At 36.1% G+C, this 22,646-nt stretch overlaps 1 protein-coding gene across 1 annotated transcript; it reads left to right on the forward strand.

The window, feature by feature from the left end:
- Nucleotides 1-14,594: 14,594 nt before the first annotated feature.
- LOC146438406 (uncharacterized) lies at nucleotides 14,595-17,718 on the forward strand. The gene is made up of 3 exons (XM_085059048.1): nucleotides 14,595-15,000; nucleotides 17,283-17,351; nucleotides 17,439-17,718. Exons 1-3 carry the CDS (start codon nucleotides 14,719-14,721, stop codon nucleotides 17,514-17,516), a joined length of 429 nt encoding a protein of 142 aa, XP_084915174.1. The 5' UTR covers nucleotides 14,595-14,718; the 3' UTR covers nucleotides 17,517-17,718.
- Nucleotides 17,719-22,646: the final 4,928 nt, after the last annotated feature.

Below are 22,646 nucleotides of genomic sequence, written 5' to 3' on the forward strand. Positions count from 1 at the left end.
GAAATTCTATTGAAAATGTCTTAACAATTACATTTTTAATTCCAATAGTAGATGACCTGTTTGTCAAGTAGGTTACAGCTGCCTGGGACTGTAGAGAGCATAGTAGAGAGCATGGCTGAGTCATACTTCTACTGAATTACCCTCTGGCCAGCAAAGATGTTTCTAAGCCAGAGTGCCATCCAGAGGGAATTTGGTATGCGTACTAGCTTTTCTTTGGGCTGTGCTAGAATGACAATCTTGCTCTTTCTGAGGTAGAAAGAACATCTAGAGACAGGAATTTAAGAGAATTGCTACAATGTTATTATGGAGACATCTGACTCTTGCACATTGTTCCCAAATTTCTGTTAGGAGTTTTTATGAGACTGAAGCCAGAAACAAGACAATATACAGAAATTTAGGCATTGTGACATTTACACAAGTGAATCAAGCTGTGAGGATATAGTTTTGGAAAACGATGGCTCTCGTCGTGGCAGCATGGCCTTTGTTATTGATCTGCAGAACAGCCTTCCTTACATGATATTTCTGTTACTTGTATAGAGGAAATGCTAGTAAGCCCCTTTGAAATGTTTTTCTTTTGTTTTGCTGAAGTATCTGGTTATTCTTAGATGGCAGGTGAAATTACCCCCTCTGTTTCTAGACCTTCTGAATAAAATGATTATGTCCATGGTGGGCTAGCCTTGACCAGCAGCTAAACTTCCACCCAGCTGTTTTTCACTTTCTCCTCTTCAGCCAGTGGAGGAGAGAGAAAATAGGAAGGCAAAGGGTGAGAAACATCCTGGACAAAAATCCCCCTTGCCAGTTACCATCACAAACAAAACCAGCTAGACATGGGGAAAATTAACTTATTGCAAATTAAAATAGATATCAAATTATTGATTTGGGTAGGAGGAAATGAAACAACAAACATTCAACTCACACCTTTCCTCCCCCTTTCCCAGACTCCCCCTCACTCTGTCACTCCAGAGTGAGTGCAGGAGTGTGGGGAGTGGGTGGTTAGATCAGGACACTGTGGTTCCTCTCTGTCGCTCCTTCTTCCTCACATTTTTCCTCTGTTCTGGAGGTGCAGAGGAAAAATGAGCTTTGTGTCTTCAAGGGTTGCAGTTCTTCAGGAGTGTCTTCTTCACCATGGAGCACATTCTCCTCTTCTGATCTTGTTGTTCCCACTGCTGTTTTTCACTCTTTTCTACCCTCTTCCACCATCTGTGTGGTGTATTCTGCCCTTTTAAAAATATGTTTTCAGAGCAATGCCACCAGCTTGTCTTGTGGGCTCAGCTGTGTCCTGTGGTGGGTCTATTGAACTGTCTTCCTACTGGGCAATCCTTTACAAATTCATGGCTATGCCTGAAAATTTGAGAAGTAACCTTTCTGAAAGTATTTTGAAACATATAATTTTGTATTGTGAAACATTAGTCGTGCAGTCATGACTGTACTGAGAAGGCTATTCTCCCTATCAAAGTCCTCCAGGACCCAAGGATGGTTGTAGAAATCATACATTTCTCATCACAAGAGGTTAAAATTCAGTAATTAATTTTAATGAATGACAGTTCCAGTGTGAAAATATAGTTTTTAATCACTATATAGCTCATTTTCACTGAGTCTCAGTGATTTAAACCATTTATTTAAATCAGTGATGAATTACAAATTCTGCAAGTATAACTCAGAGTATAGAGGTAAATTCTGACAGTCAGTAAGCTGGATTCTTGTGACCAATTTATATAAGCTTTTCATACTATTAGATCATTCTAACTGCTTGAGCAATGTTAAAAACAGCCATTAATGTGAATCTACTGCTAGCAAAACATTGCAATAAAATTCAGTAACTAACTAAATTTTCCTTTTGCAAGAATAATACAATTCATATCGCCTAAATAGTTTTTCAGACCACATTGTTTTGATTTCTTGCTGTAGATCCATGGTACTTATTCTGTTTTATCCACGAATAACATCTTTCATGAGACTCAATATTTACTGTTTCGAAGTCTTAGCCCCCTTGATAATGTTTGCTAGTATTATTAAAACATAAATGCAAAATTGCTGCTGTTCAGAATATACCAGCAGGGAAAGGCCAGACTGTTGATCAGCCTGATGCAAAGACATGCTGACAGCAGAATATTTATTTACCTTTTCTAATTCCTAGTCTGCCACAAAAAGTGTCATTTGTTTTTAGCAGTGATTCAAGCTGACATTTGCATCACATTGCATTACATTAAGCAGCATTATGGTCTGGAGGAATACTAAGCTATGTAGGTAGAGTAGACAATTTTAAATAGCAGCTCCAAATGAAAGACATGGCTAAGAAAAGGCCCTTGAGGTTTAGCACAGCTGTTGCAGCAGGGTTGAATGGAATTTGGTCTATAAAGACTGGAAGATGCCATTTCAGAAAGATAAGTGGTCTCATCAACTCAACTAGGGCCCAGAGCTACTTCCTGAGGTGCTCAAGTTGATTAAATCTGCCTGAGAGTTTTTTGCATGCATGCAAAATGGTTATTTCTTGAACTCCCTGCTAGTGCAGTTATCAAAAAAGGTCTCAAATGAGCCAGCACCTTTTTTTATAGTTCACTGTACCTTCTCTCAGCTGCAAATCAGATCAAACCCAAAAATATTACCCACTGAACTCGCAGCTGACCTCTAACCAGGCTTCCCTATTCTGCTCTGCATTAGTCTCAAAAATCTAGTTGAAGGTGAAAATATTTTTTTTCCTTCAATGCCTTGTTCTGTTCTTTCTAGTGATGTTTGCCATCTTCCAGCTGGCTTTATACTGAGCAGGTCCCATTTTTATTGTTTGCCCCTCTGTTTACCCTTGGAAAGATATTTAAGAAGCTCTGGCATGAGCTGTGGGGACTCCAAAGTATTGCTGTGTAGCAAATAATTTTACTCAGGGGTAGAAATATGCTTAGATACTCAGAAATATGTGTAAGTTTAGTGAGGTGTCATAGGAGAAAAGATCCAACTTAGCTCAACAGATAAATGTTAATATTCAGCACAGTTTAAGCATGGACTAAATCCACTCATTTAGAGATTTGTATTTAGGATTATGTCAGATAAGCAAGAACATATACATATCAAAACTCATGTGACAAACTGAGGAACATGTAATAGGCTTTCTACCTCTTGTAGACCTTCAGTTAATGATGATCCTGCAGATGTGGGTGAGCTGAAGACAGTGAGTTTTGCCTTTCTAGCCACTGCTCTCACCACATCGGGTCACCAAGAGCAGTAGATCTTTGTAAACCTCGTTCTGAAGATAACCTGACCAAAATAAGTCAGAGAGGTATTTCTACAGCTGAAATTAACAACAGATTTGAATGTGAAATAGGGATTCCTTCCTCTCTTTTGTCTCCCTTTCCTTCCCCAGACACATTTATTTTCTGTCTCCTTCTCTATTTGCATTGTGCTGACTCTTTGCCTAGCAGACTGAGTTTCTTTACCAGAAATGCTTTACTCTCCTGATTAGAAAGGTGGCAAAAAGAACTGTCTTTCACTGGCACAAGCTTGCCAGGTCTTGGCAAGGCTTACAGGATCAGGGGCCAGATATTGCAAAAGATGAAAATTCCTGAAGCAGGATTCATGCAGACATTTAGTGATGAAATTCAAAATTGTGACCTCAAATTGTATCCCTTTAATCTTGAAACTGTCTGAAGTCACTAAGACTTAATTTCTGTCAAAATCTATTCTTAGACTGATGATGTATGTGTGTGGCTCCACAAATTTTGTTCCCAGATATATTTTCAAAAACCAGAAATTCAGAGGACCACAATATTTCAGCACAGAAGAAAAGTGCTTTTTCTGGTTTTCACCTCTGGTTCTGTTGCTCTGACCTTTTATGAAATGCCATCAGATAATACTGGCTATTCCTATTTAGGAAAGTAGTATCAGGGGAGACTTGATACTGGAGTGTCTGAAAACTGTATTTCTTTTTCAGGAGGTATAATTTATGTTGATTTAAGAGTCCTAGAGATTAAAGAGGACAAGAATAAAGTAAGGACTCCGAAAAACAGTGATGAATGTTTTAAGTGCCATGACCCAGGTCAGCATACTGGGCTTGAAATCTAGTCTGTTCTTAGCTTTTTTGCTTTTCAGTTATCTCTGCCACTCCCATGGTGCCCACTTGGTTGTGGACTTGAGACTGCAAAGCAAATCTTGAAACTGCAGCTGCAATAGCTGATCTTTCATTTTAGAATAGAGTTCTGTGAAACTTGTTGGCATGTTGAAGTTCAGTCAGGGTGTTTAGAAGAGAATGTTTCTGACTGAGATAAGAAAAACTATATTTAGCTCCCCTCAGCTGTGAATTCCCTTTGCCTGTCACAAGTTTAGGAGGGCAAAATTGCTCTCTCTCTCTCTAATTATGCAGAAACATCTTTGCTGCAACTGAGCTGCAAAGACCAATTTCTTCCATGGACAGTCATTTATAAGTGTCTATGTACCAGCACACAGATAAGAACAGCTGATAGAAAAAAGAGAAGAGATGCTATTTTATTTATTTAAATGCGTATTTCTGTGTGCTTGCTTGTTTTCATTTATTAAAAATAATAATCAGAAGAAGATAACTGCTGGAATGACAATGGCATTAGTATTTAATACTCCCAGTGGTCTTACAGCAGTAAATTTCCTTTCATGTCAATTAGGTACCATGGAAAAAATGGAAAAGAAGAATGTTAAACAATGTGATACAAGTGGAAAAAAACCCCCAACAAACTTTCTTAGACATTGTTAGCTCAAACCAAAACCTGACTGTAAAAAGAAAAAATATGTTTATTTGGAAAAGGGCAGTAGATAATAATTAATTTTCATTTAAGAAGAGGCAGCACTTAAAACTGGAACACTGATTTCAAATTCTTGGGCAAATATTTGTGAGCAGTTCATAGTAGGAATAGTTACTGGCAAAGTGCTAAGGAAAACTTTGAAAACACCCTGCTAATTAGAAACTTTGGAAAAGCAACAGAGAAAAGTTTTAAATCTTGTATTAAAGTTCAGATTAAAGGAAAATTATTATTGTGTGTTCTCGGGAGCAGAGGGGGCTGTGGTTTTTTTTTGGGGGTGTTGCTTTGTTCTGTTTTCTTTTTACTGACCAAAATTTCCTGCAAAGAAGTTCAAGCTTTGTGCAAATTTTGTTATATGTGAAAGCATTTTCTCACCAATAGTATCAGTATTTCAGCCCTCTGCTGAAACGGTCAACGCTTTGACCACTGATGGTGATAAAGTCAATACAGAGTAAATGTCATCTCTTCACTGACTCTGATGATGAGGGACTAGACTCTTCAAAGCTGACTGGGGATTTGGCCAGCTGACTCTATCCTGTAGTGAATAATGTGATTTGCCATTCCTTCCTGTGACTGTCAGCACTTTCATATGAAATGTCTTCATCAGAAAAGTAAACTTTTTGCACTATGTACTTGAGTTCTTCTTAGTAAGTGCTTTTATTTTGGTACCTATTTAGAACTTCTCCTCTGTAGATTTTTATATGTGTAAAAAAGTGACAAGGCATGTGAGGGAAAGAAAGAACAAGAAGTCTGGTAAAATTGTGTGTGCTTTATTGCTAGCTGTAGAAAAAAGAAATAAAATAGTAAGCAGAATTTGTGATTTTTACTATCTACTATTTGATATAAAAATTTGTGTTCTAAATATACTAATTTGTGTTCTAAATTTAAGAACAGAGCCTTTTCTTTTTAGAAAGGCAAATGTTTTGTCTGCAAAACAGACAAAAGTTTCTAAGTTTCTAAGTTTCTAAGTTTAGCACCCTAAATTCTTTTCTCCATGACATTTGCAAAGAGCAAGTGGTAGACTTATTGATAAGCTTTAATAATTCATCATGTTTGAAATTACATGATTTAACACCTCAGAACTAAGAAATCTAGTAAAAAAAGAAAAAGAAAAAAAACTTTCAGTTCAGCTCAGAATGAATAAAATGCTTTTGGTATGTGGCAAGTGTTATGCTATGGTACTTACACTTTGAAATTGAATCAGCTCTTCTCCTGCAGAATCTTACTTGAAATTCAGATCCTTAGCAAGATGGTCAGGAGAAGCAGAGGTGCATAGATTTGTGCCTGTCATTCCATTCTTGTTCCACAAGCAGTGATCACTGTGCAGCTGAATTAGCAGTAGAAGAAAATTACATTCTTCTGAAATATGTCGAGGTAGGATGTCTTTAAAGCTCTAGCCATATTACTGCATAAACAGTGAAACTGAAAATTCTCCTTAGATATTATTAACAGCATTTTGTAAAGTGGGATTTTGGGTGGGAGGAAACAGCTCAGCTGACCTGGCAAACTGCTGTGATAGGTGTAAATAATCAAATGCTGGGAACAGTGGCTGTGGCTTGGGGTGGAGGGGCAGAAGGTATATTGCTCAGCTTCTGCATAAGAAGAGCAGTGACCAGGTTCTGTACTTCCAGTTTGTATCCTCCCAGATGTGAAGTTGGTGTTGGTTTTCTCTGTTGCTTTTCAGAAGTTATCTACAGCCACTAGCTGAGATGGGCAGATTGTACAGGTTGGGTGGCACAGCTTATCCTGCATTATGTGTAACTCCAAACTTGCTAGCAAAAATGGCCCAGAGCACATAAAAGGTCAACTCATGGATGAATGACAGCCTGCTAATGCTGAGCCCAGATAAGTTTGGATTTGTAGTGAATCCATGCCCTAATTTTGTTTTCTACTGGGATTCTTCATCAATGCTAAGCTTTCCCTGATAGATACTAGAGTAATCTAGCTCAGTTCTCAGTAAACTAGCTCAGTTCTCCCTGCTCTTATGAGGAAAGCAATCCTCAGCTGTTTATACATGTGAGTGCTGCTGGTTGGACTGCAACATTAAGTTGTGTCTGAAGTCCTTTGTGCTTACAAAATTCTAGTGCGGAACATTGAAATTAATATTCTCAGAAACAAAACACCTAGACTTTTTTTCCCCAAAACTTCCTGTATTTCTCATCTATTGACAAAACAGTTTCTCAGGCAAAAGGTCACTATCAAAATCTAGTGTGGTTACAAGAGGGTGAAATCTTCTCAGAAGTGATGGAATAGAAAGGAAGTGGAAAAGGGAGTTTCCTGGGGATGGGAAGGAATAGACCATTGCAGAGCCCATATATAATTTTGGATCCAGGCTGAGTGTTGTGATTGAAACAAAGTTGCAATGAGGCAAATTTCAGTTTGGTCTGTTAAGATTAATTTAAAATCACCATTTTGCTGTGAATAATCTTTACAAATCCATTATTTTCTGAAAAGTCACTGAAAAGAAGCATGAAATTTCATAAAATCAGAAGAAATAATTATTTGAAGTGTAGAAAAATGAGCAAACCATGAAAAAAAAAAGATAGAAACTACTTTGTCATAATCTAGAAACAAAAACAGTAAGAAATTGTCTGTTGTTAAAGATTAATGAAAATAATGCTTCTTGTCAAGTCTTCTGAAAGGCATAAGAACATACAAAATATCTGCTATCTCATTATCCAGCAGAGTTGTTATTAATGAGTCTGCACACCAAAAAAAGGCACTGTGTTTTTTTTAATCTCTGCTGTTCTTTTCTCTCTCTTCTCTCTCTTTTTTTTTTTTTTTTAAATATTTGCTGTTCTTTCATCTTCCTTGTGTATTTTCATCTTTTTCATCTTAAGGAAAATGGGAAAACATACTCTCAACATTCCTTTAACAATTAACTTGAGAGAATTACAGAATCACAGAATCCTTAGGGTTGGAAAGGCCCTCTGGAAATCATCTGGTCCAACCCCCTGCCAGTGCAGGGTCCCCTGGAGCAGGCTATGCAGGAATGTGTCTAAGTGGGTTTGGAATGTCTCCAGAGAGGGAGACTCCACGACCTCCCTTGGGCAGCCTGCTCCAGTGCTCTGCCACCCTCAATGTAAAGAAGTTTTTCTTCATGTTGAGATAGAACTTGTATTTTAGTTCATGGCCATTACTCCTTGTCCTTTTGCTGGGCACCACTAAAAACAGTCTGGCACCATCCTCAATGCCTGTTGTACATGTAATAAAGATTTTAAATGTATTTATTTTTAATAGTGATAATTTGTTAACAGCCAACCATATTAAAGTGCCTATAATTAACAGACATGCCCAAACTTGCTTGCTGTTGGATTCTGTACACACCTGTCAATTATTTGGGTGTCATTTTCATTATAATTTTTGTAGTATCTATAATATGTACCATTTCTTTATCTAGAATTCCACATTTGTCACTAGAGTTGCCCCACTGCCTTTGTTAGAGGAACCACTGTGTCATAGTGAGAGAATTTCAGTTGTAATCCTACTGAGTTTTAAAGAGTGCAACTGCTGCATTTATTATATTAAGTCCATATCCCAAGATTCACAAGCTGTCAGCAGTTAACCCTGAGCAGTATAGGAATATATGGTACACTCACATCTCTAATTATGTAATTAGAAGTAATTATATAGAGAAAGTTTCATAAACACCTGTGTACATATGTATGTATATGTAATTATGAAACAAAGAGATATCTGTGTCTTCAATAATTTATGAAAAAATTACTGCATTAAATCAAAATTCTATGATTCTATGTAGTTCTTCATATTAAGAAAAAGGTTAATACGGAACTTCTAATTTCTGAGTGAGAAAATTGTTTGAACTTCAATTTCTATCAGATGGTATTATAAACATATAGTCAGTCAAGAACTGTAATTTCATTGTAACAAGTTGTATCTGCATGCATAATTGTGATTATTGTGGAAAAAGTTAAACTATCAAACATCAATTACACCTCCACAACTGTGTATGTATTTTTGCCCAACTGCAAATGAACTGTTGCAATCAGGATATTATATATAATCTTAAATTAATCTGTGTTCTTCATCTAAAAAGTTGAAGCTTTAACTTTATGATGCAAACTGTCCTATACTTTGCCATGCCAGCTCCAGTTCATTAAAACAATGTTTTCATCGTGATCTATTTGAGTCAATAGCCTTTGTACCAGTATGACACAGTATTCATCTAATTTCCCCAGCAGTACTGCAATCCTTATTCATGATTAATCAGACTGCTCTGCAGAAGGTATATTCATGCCAATTACATGCTGTCCATTGCATGAAATGTCTAATTAAAATTTCCTGTGTTAATACTAGCCTGATTGAATTCAACTCTTTTAGCAAAGACATAGTCAGGGTCATGCCAAGACCTATGTAACTCCCAGGAGGTGTCTGAAACATATTTTTCTCTGACTCAGTTTGCATTAAGCCTTTCTGTGAGCCACAAATTCAAGGAGAAAAGGTATGTCTGAAATCATTCACATGTAAAAAAAAAAAAATTAAGTACTTTTAAGTAGTATAGCATAATCTCTTATGCTTTCTTGGATTTTATTGCTAGCTCTCCTAGGTTTCCCTGTAACTTAGGAATTTCATCTTTTACTGTTGTTATATTGTGACTTGGCTGATAGAAAAGCTATTGGCAATTTACGTTCAATTACAGCACAATTATAATCAATATAAGCATAAATTGGTTGGCCTTGTACCTCTGAAAAGGTCAGGAGTGACCCTGTGCAAGTGAAAGTCATTCTCTATTGTTATGCACTCTAGAACTGGACAGCATTTATGAAGGTCAGCTAGTCCAGATTCATATCTTTAAGGTGGAAGTAAGTGAAAAATTTGAGACAATTTTTTATTCTTCTCTATTTTGTGAGAGATAAAGAGCTATTTTAAAAAAGTTTTTATTGTTTTAGACTTAAATAGTACACCTTTAAATATAGCTTATATAGCTAGAAGTGTAGTTCATCCTGATAAGGCCATAAGAACATCAAAATAATTAATTTGCCTTTGTTAAGTGAGCATATCCCACTGATTGCACACCAACAGTTATGTAATACAAGCAGGGACAATTAAACTTGGTAGATTTAAACTATTTTATTATATTGAACTATATCATGTGGTTTGTGGAAAGAACATGACACATTTAGTGTAGTAATAATAATTTTCCAACACACAAGTCATTTAAATGGAGATAGATCTAATAATAGTCAGCAAAAGTGGCTTTCCTAAAGCCCATGCTCCATTTCAGTTTCACTGCCTGGAGCTTAGGAGGGATGGCATTTCACCATCCTTTTTCATTGCCTTTTCAGGAATAAAGTGGCATCTCATTAAGATAAGTAGAATATGCTGCAATGAGTAGATTATGGTCATTTCTGGGAGACTGCAGGTGTGGAGATGTCCTAACGCTTTCTATGCTTCTTGCTGAGAAGTTGAAAAAAGTGAAACTTGGCTTTTCTGTACATTTTACGACCACCCTGACAAAAAAAGCACACCTGTCTTCATCGTGAGCAAACATTATGGGCAACTTCTTCATCTTTTCATTAATACCTTATAAGTACAGGAAAAAGCAAAGAATAAGCATGAAGACAGCTGAAGGAATTAGAAAAACCTGAAAACCACACTAGGAGTGAGAAGTTCATTCCATTTTTTCATGAGGTCTTCAGTAGCAGCCCTCCTAGATGATTTGTGTGACATTGCTTGGATCACAAAGTAAGGAAAAGAACTGGAGTGGTGTCCTCATGTCCTGGTTTCAGCCAGGACAGGGTTAATTTTTTGCAATAACCATGAAGGGGCATGGCCAGGATCCTGATGTTATTTGATACAACCTCACATCATTGCCAGGGTGGGGGAAAGGAACTTCCACTTCAGGGGAGAAGGGCATTCCTTCAGGTGGAGAAAATGTGGTGGGAGAGAGCTGATTGGTAATTGTTTATTTTGGGGGGCTTTTCGTACACATTGTTTCTTTGTCTTACACATTTTGTTATTAATATTTTTGCTGGTACTTGCTAATTTTTTTATTTTATTGCTATTTCCAATAAACTGATCTCATCTGAACCCATGATCTTTGTCTTTTGTGCTTCCAGTTGGAGGGGGAAGGGGAAGTTAGTGGTGGTTTTAGTGGGGGTGCTAAATTGGAGAATACCATTATTAAACCATTACATCCCCTCATTGAAAATCTATAGAAATCTGAAGTTGGGAATAAAAAGATTTGAACTTCCAAGACCTACTGGACCTGTGAGCAGTGTAGAAATTGTTTGCAGTATGTTAATTTTTGAAAGGGAAACAGGGCCAGGATCCATTTTTTTACATAGCACAAAAATGGGCCATGGAGGAGGAACTGTTTCCAACTCTTTGAGGCTTATAAAGGAGGGAAACCTTTCCAATAATAAATTTGACTTCTTTTTGTCCTTCTATAAGGAGAAACCAAGAATTTCTGAATTCTTGCTCTTTGGTACCTGCACAGACACCAAACTTCAGGTTATTGCAGCAAGGACATAGGTTGTCACTATGAACAAAACATAAACCACTTTCTTCATCCTTATCCTCTCCCTTCACAGATCTATGGATATATATATCTAAATATTATGCATTCACAAGATGTCTTTAGGAGATGTTGTCTTGAAAAGAGGAGATATCACAGACAAATCAAAACCTCTTTATAAAAGCAAATGCAAATTTTTCTTCATAATACTTTAGAAGTGTTCTTCTCTTGTTGAAAGACATAAGGCTCTTGAAAACAAAATGACCTTTCTTTTTTGAACCTCTGTAATGGGGGTTTGAAACCTAAGATAAAAATGTTTCATTCAGATTCTTCATGTTAGAGCTAATCTTCACACAGCTATAGTTTACTTTTTACTTCTGAGGTAGAAACTGTATACTCCCTCGGAAAAAATCACTGCAGTCACTTAATAGTTTCCACTTACTCCATTGAGAAATGCAGATTTTTCTCAAGCAATATTCTTCTTAAAAGCAATCATGACAGGAGTTACTCTAGTTAAAAACATATACTGTCTTTTTCTAGTCATTATGAAGGGGAAATCAAGGCATGATAATATTACTTACCTGCTTTGCTAGAAACTGGATGTCCCTAAAAAATTAATTCACCCAAGCTGATTGTAATAATTAATTTCATCATGACAGATGTAGTATTTGAATTTCAGTAGACTATGCATTATGCATTGTCTAGAACACTGTAAAAAATAAATGCGCAGAGAATGTGATTTTTTAAAATAAATGTGTGAAATATATGTAAGTATATATATTTATACAAAGAAATCATACAGGAAAGAAAATGGCAAAATTGTTTTTCCTCATGAGTTGAAAGAAAATGCATTAACGTTTTTCCCTTTAAAATTTCTTTTCTATTTTATTTGTGCTGCATGAAAACACCTTCCATGCTAAAAGTTGATATACTTGATTTATGCCTTTAAGTTGAAAATGAGAGATGAAACACTACAGCAGAAGAGAATAGGTTTGCACCTAACAGCAGAAGATTGGAATTGAGCTTGCAAAAATTTTCAGTACATCTTTGCCTAAATTTTTAATTATTTAAATATAAAAATGGTTGCAAAAACCAGCCAGCCAAGCATCCATTGCAGTGATATTTTTTAACAGATTTTTACAAGCTAGCATAGTATCTGAAACACTTTTACTTGACTCTAATAGTAGCTGTAGTTCTTAATATTGGGCAGAAGAGATGCCAGTTCAATTCAAGGAAATTTTGGGGTTAAAAGATCTCAGCCAGAGATAAAATAATGTAAATAGGGGAAAAGATAGGTTTTGCAAAGTTATGTCTCCATTAACAAGACCTAATCATTATTAGGTTAATAGAAGTGGTCTGAGAAACAGTTGGTCCTGAGGACCTGACAGCCATATTCTAATCATCTTAGAGGTGATAAAAAATAGCTCTTGTCTCATATGCTCCTGGACTCTATTTTCCAGTTTAGTTTTATTCAAGAGAAGCACAGTGAGGCCACTTTCTTGCCACTCCACAATGCTGACCAAAGTGCAGCAGGTGGTAGTAAGCACAAGATTTAATTCCAAAGTGCAGTCCTCAGATTCTCTAAAATGTTAGTGTAGATGCACTTGGTTTCAGCTTTTAGAGTGAGCTGAGTAGATCTTGTTAATGATGCTCTGTAAATCAGGGACATGTGGGTGTTAATTTACCAGAAAAAAAATCTGCTAATCCTTTCATAATTTTATGAGAAGGTAAAGAAAACCCAATAAAATTAAAAGTTCCATTTTTCTCTAGAAAATGTTAATTTATTGTGTAACTGCCAGATATAAAATAAAGTGCTTTGAAAGATATCCTTATATTTTGTAGATTTAATGAATTTATCACAGGCAATCTAAGAGAATCTAAAGTCTGTTGCTCCAGTAAACCACACTAGTTGTGAATCTGTGCTTGTGAAAATTCCTATAGGACTCAAAGTGTTGAAACAGTGAACTGTGCTATCTGTGAATGAGGCCAGACTTATAGTGTAACCCACACTTATAAGATCTTAGATCTTATTGAATGCAACCAGAATTAAGTGCTGAACTTTTCTAATCAGAAATTAAGTTTAGCTGCACCCAGCCCATCTGATCTCTGAGGACTAGCTCAAAAGCAAGAGGGTTTATTTTCTGCCAGATTTCTGTACTCAACACAACAGTATGCTTAATTATCTGGACTCTCAGGATGTCACAAAACTGTTAAAGGTCTTCTATCGATAAGACATACATGTTTCTAAGGCTGGTTTTGGCTTCTTTCTCCTTTCTCCTACTACTAGAAAGCCCCTAAAATCTTGTGTCTTGAATTTTCTACTTCACTCTGGGCAAAGTAGCATGCCTTCTAAAGCCACAGGCAAATGCCAAAAGTTGATTTTTAGATGTAGGATTCTGACTAAAGAAGTTCTCAAAATGAAAATCTTCTGATTTCTTGGAAAGAGCTTCATCTCTCCAGATTAAATACAGACCTCGAGCTCAGCATTCTTGAGTCAGTGCCAGTCCCATTTTCTAAGCTGCCTCCAGAGGCCTTGTCTATAGCCAGAAAGATCAGCTGGCAACTAAAAGCAAGCAAACAAAATTGTCTAAAACAAGAGTACACATTTCATACTCAGAGTATAAAAACAGTTATATATAACTTTAGTTGAAAACTGTTTTAAACTTCATTTTTCACAGAGGCTGTCTTGGCACCTAGAGTTTGTAAAAAGTACATTAAAGAATTATGTTTTCAAGCACAAAACCAAAGGTAAATGGTGTTTTATCTACCCAACTGGTACTGTTTTCGTGTTGAAAACGTAGCAAAATATTCTCAACAAATAACAAATAAGTGCTTCATAAATATTTATGTGGATTCTTCGTGCAAAGTTACAATTTAAATGGCAATATCAACATATACTTTTTCTATTGTATTCTATTGACTGTATTAGAAAGAAAACTAATAGATGTACTATAAATAAGGCATAATGTTGTTTTGATGAATTAGGGGTTTCTTCAAAAGAAAGCTAAATTTGTTGAGTTTCCAATTTATGTTAAATTCTAGCAGGCTGACTAAGCTGGGTAATTTGCTTTGTGTGATGTGGAAATCATAAGGTTTATCATAACCTTGGAGAATGGCTGAAATTAGGGGCTGGTACATCTCTCTGTGAGGAGAGGCTGGAAGAGCTGGGACTGTTTAGCCATGATAGGGTGGTTGGAACTAGAATATCTTTGAGGCACCTTCCAGCTCAAGACTGTCTATGATTCTCTGGTTCTATGATTCTGTGATGTGTAAGAGCTGGAACTACCCAAGGACATAGTCAACATGCAAGATTTGTTTGTTGCCTCTGTGTCACCAATTGTGACGTAGTAGAGCCTTGTGCACACTTAAGCAGAAACTGCTGCCTGTGACTTAAGAACAGGTCACCAGAATGCCAGCATGGACTGCAGCACTCTCTGAAGGTGTTTGTTTTGCTGTTACAACATCAGGGCATTTACAGCCATGATCAATTGCCCACCTTATCTTGTTGCCCTGCTGCCTGGAATAATTGTCGTTTGTGGCTTGATTGCTTTGGGCTGCGTTGTGCTTTTCAACCCCACACCTGCTCCACCCGCTCGCAAACAAATGAAGATTTTCAGGAAGTTCAGGGAACCAGGAAAGACTGGATATTGTATCCATAATGCATTTGCCAACCCAAATACACCTCAAGAAGGCATTGAAGACATTGATAAAGGTGATTTAATAGTCAAGGTGGAGAAGGAGATCAGTCCTGATTCCACTGTGGTGGGTAGCAGATTTTTTATTACTACTATTATTATTATTACTATTCCCTCTTCACCATTATAATTATCAATTTTCATTTGGTTGTTGTTGTTGTCCCATGCTCAATTTTAAGTGGAATTTAACTCTACTTTTAATTCATCTTGAGAGGTAGGACAAGCAAAGGGATACCTTTACAGAAAGCAATGGAAATAAGAATATTAATATAAGTTGTTTGCAAAAACTATGAGCTGAATAAAAGAAGTACTTAAATATGTCACACATTGATTATAGATAAAGCCTTTGCAAATAGTTCATCAGCTTTGAGAAAAAAGAGAGCTGGAAACTTCAGACATACACCTTGGAATACATCAGTCAATTCTAAGTTATGTAATACATGTTTTATGGTTTTTTGAACTTGAAAGTGTCAAAGGATGGTGAAAAAATTGACATAAGGCCAACATGAATTACTTTCACTTGAAAGTCCTTTTTTTTACCTTTTGCTGTTTTGCTATTTTTGTTCTCTTTCATGTTACTGATGCAAAATATTTTTTAAAATGTTATAACTCTGTAAATAGGAGCTCTGAGGTGTTCTGCAGGCATTTGAGATGGTACTAACTTGAAAACTATGTATATCTTTATAGAAATGGGTGATTTTCCCATCCGTATTTCTTTCTTTGGAAACATTCAGAAAGGAATTTATTTAGAAAAAATTGATGTTTTGTCTGGGAGCTGCAACTTAGCTCTGTACCAATCAGGAGAATTTTAGGGCTTGACTATTCATTACAGAAAATAATTTGAATAGTGAAGTTTGACTTCAAAACTGGTATTTGCATGTCTCTGAATATGAAGGCAGGCTCCCCAGGGAAGTGGTCACAGCACCAAGCCTCTGAGAGTTAAAGAAGCATTTGGACAATGCTCTCAGGCACATATTGTGATTCTTGGTGTGTTCTGCGCAAGCCCAGGATTTGGACTTTGATGAACCTTTTGGGTACCTTTCAACTCAGCATATTCACTATATGAAGAAAAGTAATTGTTTCTAGATTTAACCTCTCAGCTGTGTAACCTGGCTGCTAAAACTCATATAGAAGGACAGAAACATGTATGGGGAGAGTTCCAGCAGATTTCAAATGAGTTTGCACAGTTTCTTCTACAGTGTTTGTATTATTAAACAAATTTGTCTGTCCAATGGGGTCTAATAGTTATTTAAAACTTAGAAAAGTTGAGAACTGAAGAAACAAAATAGTGTTTACAATACAATGATGTCAAAGCATTTAACTCAAAACAAATATTATGTCTTCTGTTGAGAAACCTGTAAAATGAGCCTCATTATATTTAATATAGGTGTATATTTTTACTTTTATTTCATTTTCTCTATAGCATTTCTTCTGATTCAGATTCTACTAACACAGAACATTACTTAATGCACAGAAGCCACTGTTTCATACTGGGGTCCAGAGATGGTAGTTCCACTCAGTGTACATAATAAAGCTGTCTTATCTTAATGGTTTTACAGCATGTAAACTTTGAATAGCAATCATTTCTAGGTACTGATGTTTTCTATAATGATGCACTGTAAAAGATAATGATGAAGTTAAATCTTTTCACTTTTAGAACCATTTGTGGTAATGTAAGTCCTTTAGACAAACAATAGAAATACTGTTTCTAGTCCATTTAAAATTGTGAGTACATTATGAAAATGAATAGGAGAAAATTAACTAGCAACAGTAGATGGTAACTTTGCAAAATAATCTAAATTTGTATTTCTATTGTGCAGAACTCTATAGATAAAAGAAGGGGGAAATAGCTTAAATAGCATAATGGAAATGGGAATAGCTTGTTTCCTGGTACACACAACCTAAATATTTTCCTGAGAACTGCCTACTGCAGAGCCTACAAGAGTTCTTTCTGGTCTTCATGAGTTTTTTGTATGTGCAAAACCAGACATGACAGAAATCCACTTGTGGATTGGATTTTCAGATGCTAGCACAGTATTAATTAAAGTAGGTAGAACAACCTTGAGCTAGTGATCAGTCTGACATATTTTAGATAAAAATAATTGAGGTGGGGCATATTACTGCTGTTACCAGTACTTACCAGGCATTTGTCCACCCTTATAGAAATGAGTGCTATGATTTCTTTTTGATTAGAACTGTAAATATGATTACATTTTGCGAATCAATATACAATTGCATTAAGATAGGTAAATGCTCTTCTTCTGGGTCATTACTATCAGAATACTGAAAAGAACCTGTTCTTTATCAAGACTTTAATTGACTTAAGTTCATTTATTTTCACTTATAAAGTGCCTGGAGATCTTTCCGAAAGAGCAGCTTGTGCCTGGCAGCTCACCTGAAGCGGATCCTAGTAGCAATGTATGGCAAGTACAAATGATGACTGATGCCCAGGAAGGCAGAAGTTCAGATAAGCAAAGTTATATTTTGATTTTCCACTACTTGCAGAACACTTTACGGATTGTCCTGGAGCTAAATTCTGGCACTTCCAGGCAGACAGGTCCTGTGAGATCCTGCTATCAGTAAGAACAGAAAGTCCAAGTAGGCAACAAAAGCCAAGTCAAGAAGGAAGCAAAAGTGAAGTCAAAAAGAGTGAGCCTACCCTGTTTTCAGCTTGCCCTTCTACAACATTCAGTGCAAAGAACCTTCTCTCCTTTGTCACCTAAGGACCAAACTTGTGGGTGTGTTTCACACTGCTTCATTAAAAATTCACTGTGTTTAACACTCATACTAGGTGTTTGGGTTTATTTATAGCTTTTTATGCTTAAAAATAATACACTAACATTGTTATAATTGACAACCAAATTAATTGTTTTAACTACAGTGCAGAGGAAGCTATGGAGAAGTAAAAACTTTTAACTTTTCCTTTTGAGAACGAGAAATACTGATGAAAAAAGGATTTTCTCTTAGTGTTAACAAATCTAAGTCTCCAAGCATTCCCACTGTCACCTGTCAAAATGGAGAAAATCAAGTAACAGGTGTCCTAGGGAAATAGCTGAAAACTATTTTTAATCCTCTGCTTACTGTTCTAATATTAAGATGACATGCACCTGTTACCATCTACTTGGATATGCTACCACTCTGTTTAAGTGAAAGCTTAATTTTTTGTGTGTTTTATATTAGCTATGGAGAAGCTCTGTTACCAATAAGTGGTTAGGCCACTTAAAGAGTCACCATGAAAGGTGAATTCAACAGACTTTGGTGGCAAGGTTCACTCTATTACTTACTGCATAGTTGAAGTATATGTAAGAAAATCAGACTAGAATCAGTTTAGAAAGATATTTACAGAGACTGGTGATGCAAGAGAGTAAGGGGTACAAAGGATGCAGATAAAAACTGGTAAGGGTGCAAAAGGATTTAGAAGCACCTAATCATTGACTAATTTAACCATTAAAGATGGGTACACACCTTTTCTTTTCATCATTTGCTTCACTCTCGGGGAGAAATTAAATGAGGAATTTCACATTGCATGTTTTCATTTTTATGGTTATCTAACCTATCAAACCTTCTCAGAACTGTGGTGACTACCTTATCAGCACTTTATCACCTCACTTTTCGGTGGCTGGAGAAATACTGCTTTGAATATCTTCCCCCCAGTACTCCAACCTATTCAGTCTCATTCACTTCTCTTACAGCAACCTTTAGACTCCTGACAGGTATCTTGGTGTCTCATTATCTTTAAATTGCTCCTTTTGCATTTCCTTCTTTTACAATTCACACTCTTTGCCAGAAACTGTCCAGGAAAATAAAGTATTCAACCACAGAATCACAAAATCATTAAGTTTGGTAAAGACCTCTGAGATCATTGAGTCCAACCATTAACCTCACACTGCCAGGTCCCCCACTAAACCATGTTCCTAAGCACCACATTAATAGTGTCATAACAGTTATGCACTCAGTATGCTGCACAAGCCCAACATTTGTCTAGTTTTTATGTGGTTTGGGGTTTGTTTTTTGATTTAGTTTGTGTTTTTTGGGCTTTTTTTCCCCTAATATATCTTTGCTTAGGTAAGCAAAAGTGTCTGTTTTGAAACTTTCTGAGCTGCAGATAGACTTCTGTAGAGCAGTTGTCTCAAAAGTATACAATATAGAAGGCATAACAGCTTCTTACATCTTTTTATGTGAAGAAATGAACCCCATACTGACTCCATAATTGCTTTTGTAAACTTAAAAGTATTTTTGAGGGGAAGTGGGTGGAAATGTGAAGAGATGAGAGGTGGCTGTCAGTGCTGGCAATGAATGATCAAAAACTCTGTCCCACTGAAAGATAAAGAAGAGGTGATACAATCTCCTCCAATGTGCTGTCTGACATACTAACCTGATTTGCTCCTGACTGACACTGCAGCAACAGAAAATTAATCACTAGTGGCTGAATATCTTGCCCATTTATCAGCATGTGGTATGCAAAGATACCCATTTTGGACTGTTCACTGCCTACAAATAATGAGATTTTAGAAAAAAAAATAGTTATTTTTTTTACCCCAATAATAGTATAGTTACCCAGTATTAAAAAAATAATGATAATTGCTGGTTAACCACACTTGGAAATGACCCCAGGAAAAATGAAATTTAGTCCTTAATGACTCTTCTTTCAAGAACAGAGCAACCTACTTTGCTCTGGAAATGTGTCAATGCTTCCTTCAGGGACATCATGCTTCACTTTGCTTCCTTTCTCATTCATTTGATACATGTAGAGAAGAACCTATAATGTATTTCATAAAAAAGCCCTTTCATAAGAATCTGATATATCTTGATGTGGGTAATTTTAATAATTTTGTGGAAGTTATGCTTCCTTCCTCTCTGATTATGAGTGATTATTTTTGTTTTTATGATAGATGAAAAGATTGAAGAAGTTAGGTTAATGAAAAAAAATGTTATTTGATGAAACAATAATTGAATTCCAGATGGTATTTGATACATTAAATAACAGACAACTAATTCATAATGTCTAAGACCAACACAAGCAATAGAGAGAGCAAGCCGACAAAATAGAAAAGCAACCTGTGGTAAGAGACCAAAACTGTGGCTATTGCTTTACCAGCTTCTCAGAAATGGCACATCCAAATTTAACCTCATTTACTATATCTGATCCACAGAAGATTCACATAATATCTGTATTTATTTGGAATCAAATAATTTCAGAGAGATTTTCAGCCTTGCAAGTTTGCAGAATGTAGGTCTTAGACTTTTCCTATTATCACAGAATATCAAGCCTTAACTGACTTGGCTCACATACAATGCAAAAACTTCCCTCTTTCCCCACTGTCCCTTGCTTACTGTCCTCAAGCTTGATAGCTGATACTTTGTCAGGATGCTAACAATCTGTGCAGCTCTAAAGGACATGGTAGGATTATTTCCAGCCTAAATAGCAAGCTTCACCAGGACAAAGCCACTATTAGAGCTGTTAGAACTTGCAGACTTTGGTTTCCCTACAAGGTGTGTATCTCTTTCCTTTGTAGAAGACTTTCTTCTTATCTTTGTCTGATTAATATTTTTGTCCAATTCTCAAATAATGTAAAAATTTAGCAAAGGGTTTTTAAAATTTTTTGTTATTGTTTTATTCTTTATTAATTTTATTATTGTCAATTGAGATTTTTTTAGTGTTCTTTCTTAGAGGAGAACAGAAACAACTTGAACAACATTCTGAATTTGACCTTTATCATTTATGCTTAAGGCTTAAAGATGCCACAGAAAGGTACATGCTATGGTGATTCCTTTGAAGGCAGGGAGGTCCTTCAGAGAATCTCCTGTGCAGCCTAAGAGTTGGATTCAATGATCCTTGTGGGTCGCTTCCAAATCAGCATATTCTGTGATTAACCCCTGGTACAGTGCATTATCTCTTCTATTAGACAGCCGAAGGATGACACATTTATCTTGCAGCAATTACACAGTCACGATTTTGGCAGTTAAATCATTTTAGTAGGGTCACATCAAAAACTTTTTCTCATGATGCATCTATGTTTTTGCTCAATTCATGACATATCACATAATTTTACTCTTTCATGGACAAATAGTTTCACCTGAATTCACCTGAATGCATTTATTAATGTGTTACCTGTCAAACGAGTTGAAAAAAGTGTAGAATCTCCTTGTGCAATCTCTGAAATTTGTAAATGTGTAATGGATATTGAAGATACTAATGAACACTTTGATAATGCAGCAACACCACTGATTTTACTGCTACCACTCTTTTTGTACTACTTATTGTTCCATTTCTCTACATCTTTCCCTAAATCCAAGAAGGTAAGATAGTAGAAGGTGCAAACTCCATCACGCACATCTCTGAAACATTCAACCAGCCAGTCTTCCCTCCCACTGTGGCTCTTCTGGACTAAATGAAGTGAGTTTATGTCTTCTTAGCTCTATTAGTTCCCTTTATTTTATGGTGATCTACTAGTATTCTACCCAGGGCAGGAAGGATGTTGGTGATCCTGAAGGATCCTGGTACCCTTCGGGATTCCAGGACTTCCTAATGAGTATCACAAAGGCGTGACAGGACATTAGCATACAGGAAAGTCATATCACATAGAAATTTTATTGTTATGGTACTCCTAACAGAGACTGTCAGTTAAAATGTTTGTATTGGTAATTACCCCAAAACAAACCTTTGGGCTGCAGAAAAACTGAAATTTTGAATGGGGTATTGTTCCCAGGTGTTGGTGTCAGACATGCTTATGTGCTGAGAGCACTGACACAGGGCTTAAAGAAAATAACTATTCCAATTAGTTTGTTCTTTCTGGAGAGAAAGATCCAGAGCTGTAAGTTGTAATTCCATTTTGAAACTCGACTATCAAAATCTGAGGTCTGATTTTTTTGTTTGTGCTAAGGTTGGTAAATTGCAAGTAATTCAGTTTTTGATGTTATATGCACCTTGGGTAATGATCAAACCATGTTAGACAAAACCTGTAATAAAATAACTTTCTAGTTTTTCAATTTTAACAAAGCCAATAAAAGATTGCAATAAAAATCATGTACAATAAAAGTTTCCTACTGCTACTTGAATTTGTTGAATGGAATTATCCTTTGTTTGCAAAAAAATTTGGATGAAAACACACCACAGCTTTCTCCATATATATGCTTTTGGCCAGTGGCTTCTCTTTTTCAATTATACATCAGAGTCTGCCTCAGGGTTTGAGTAACAATGACTTACAGGACCCTGCAAGGTGAAAAGAAGATTCTTTCACTTATTGGACCTAATGGGAACTTATTGCCCAGATTTAGAATTTTTTTTTTAATTTCTTTGTTTCTATGAAGTTTTAATTGTTTCTGTCCACAACACAAATCTGTCTGAAGGACATAATTATGCAGTAAGGTATAGCTTTATGATTCTGTACAATGGTATTTTTAAATGATAGTTCAAACTAATAGAGGAGTTATTTTTTTACAAATGTCTTCCTTTGGTGTGTCATGCTATTATAAGTAACATTAATATTCAAACATAATGCATTATATTTAATTCTACTACAGGGATATATGATTATAGAGACTGAGTTCCTTAAAAGGGTTGCCACTTGCCCTGCTCAGAGCTACCATGAGTGCATTTTGAAGTACATGGCTGTCGCTGTTGAGCCGCTAGTAGAGAAAAAGACCCGAGTTCTCAGTGTGACAAGAAAGAAGAAATTTATTATTTTGATTTCAATATATATAGACTTTTCA

This window comes from Lichenostomus cassidix, chromosome 4, assembly GCF_008360975.1.
Source record: "Lichenostomus cassidix isolate B80296 chromosome 4, HeHo_3.0, whole genome shotgun sequence".
NCBI classification, from domain to species: domain Eukaryota; kingdom Metazoa; phylum Chordata; class Aves; order Passeriformes; family Meliphagidae; genus Lichenostomus; species Lichenostomus cassidix.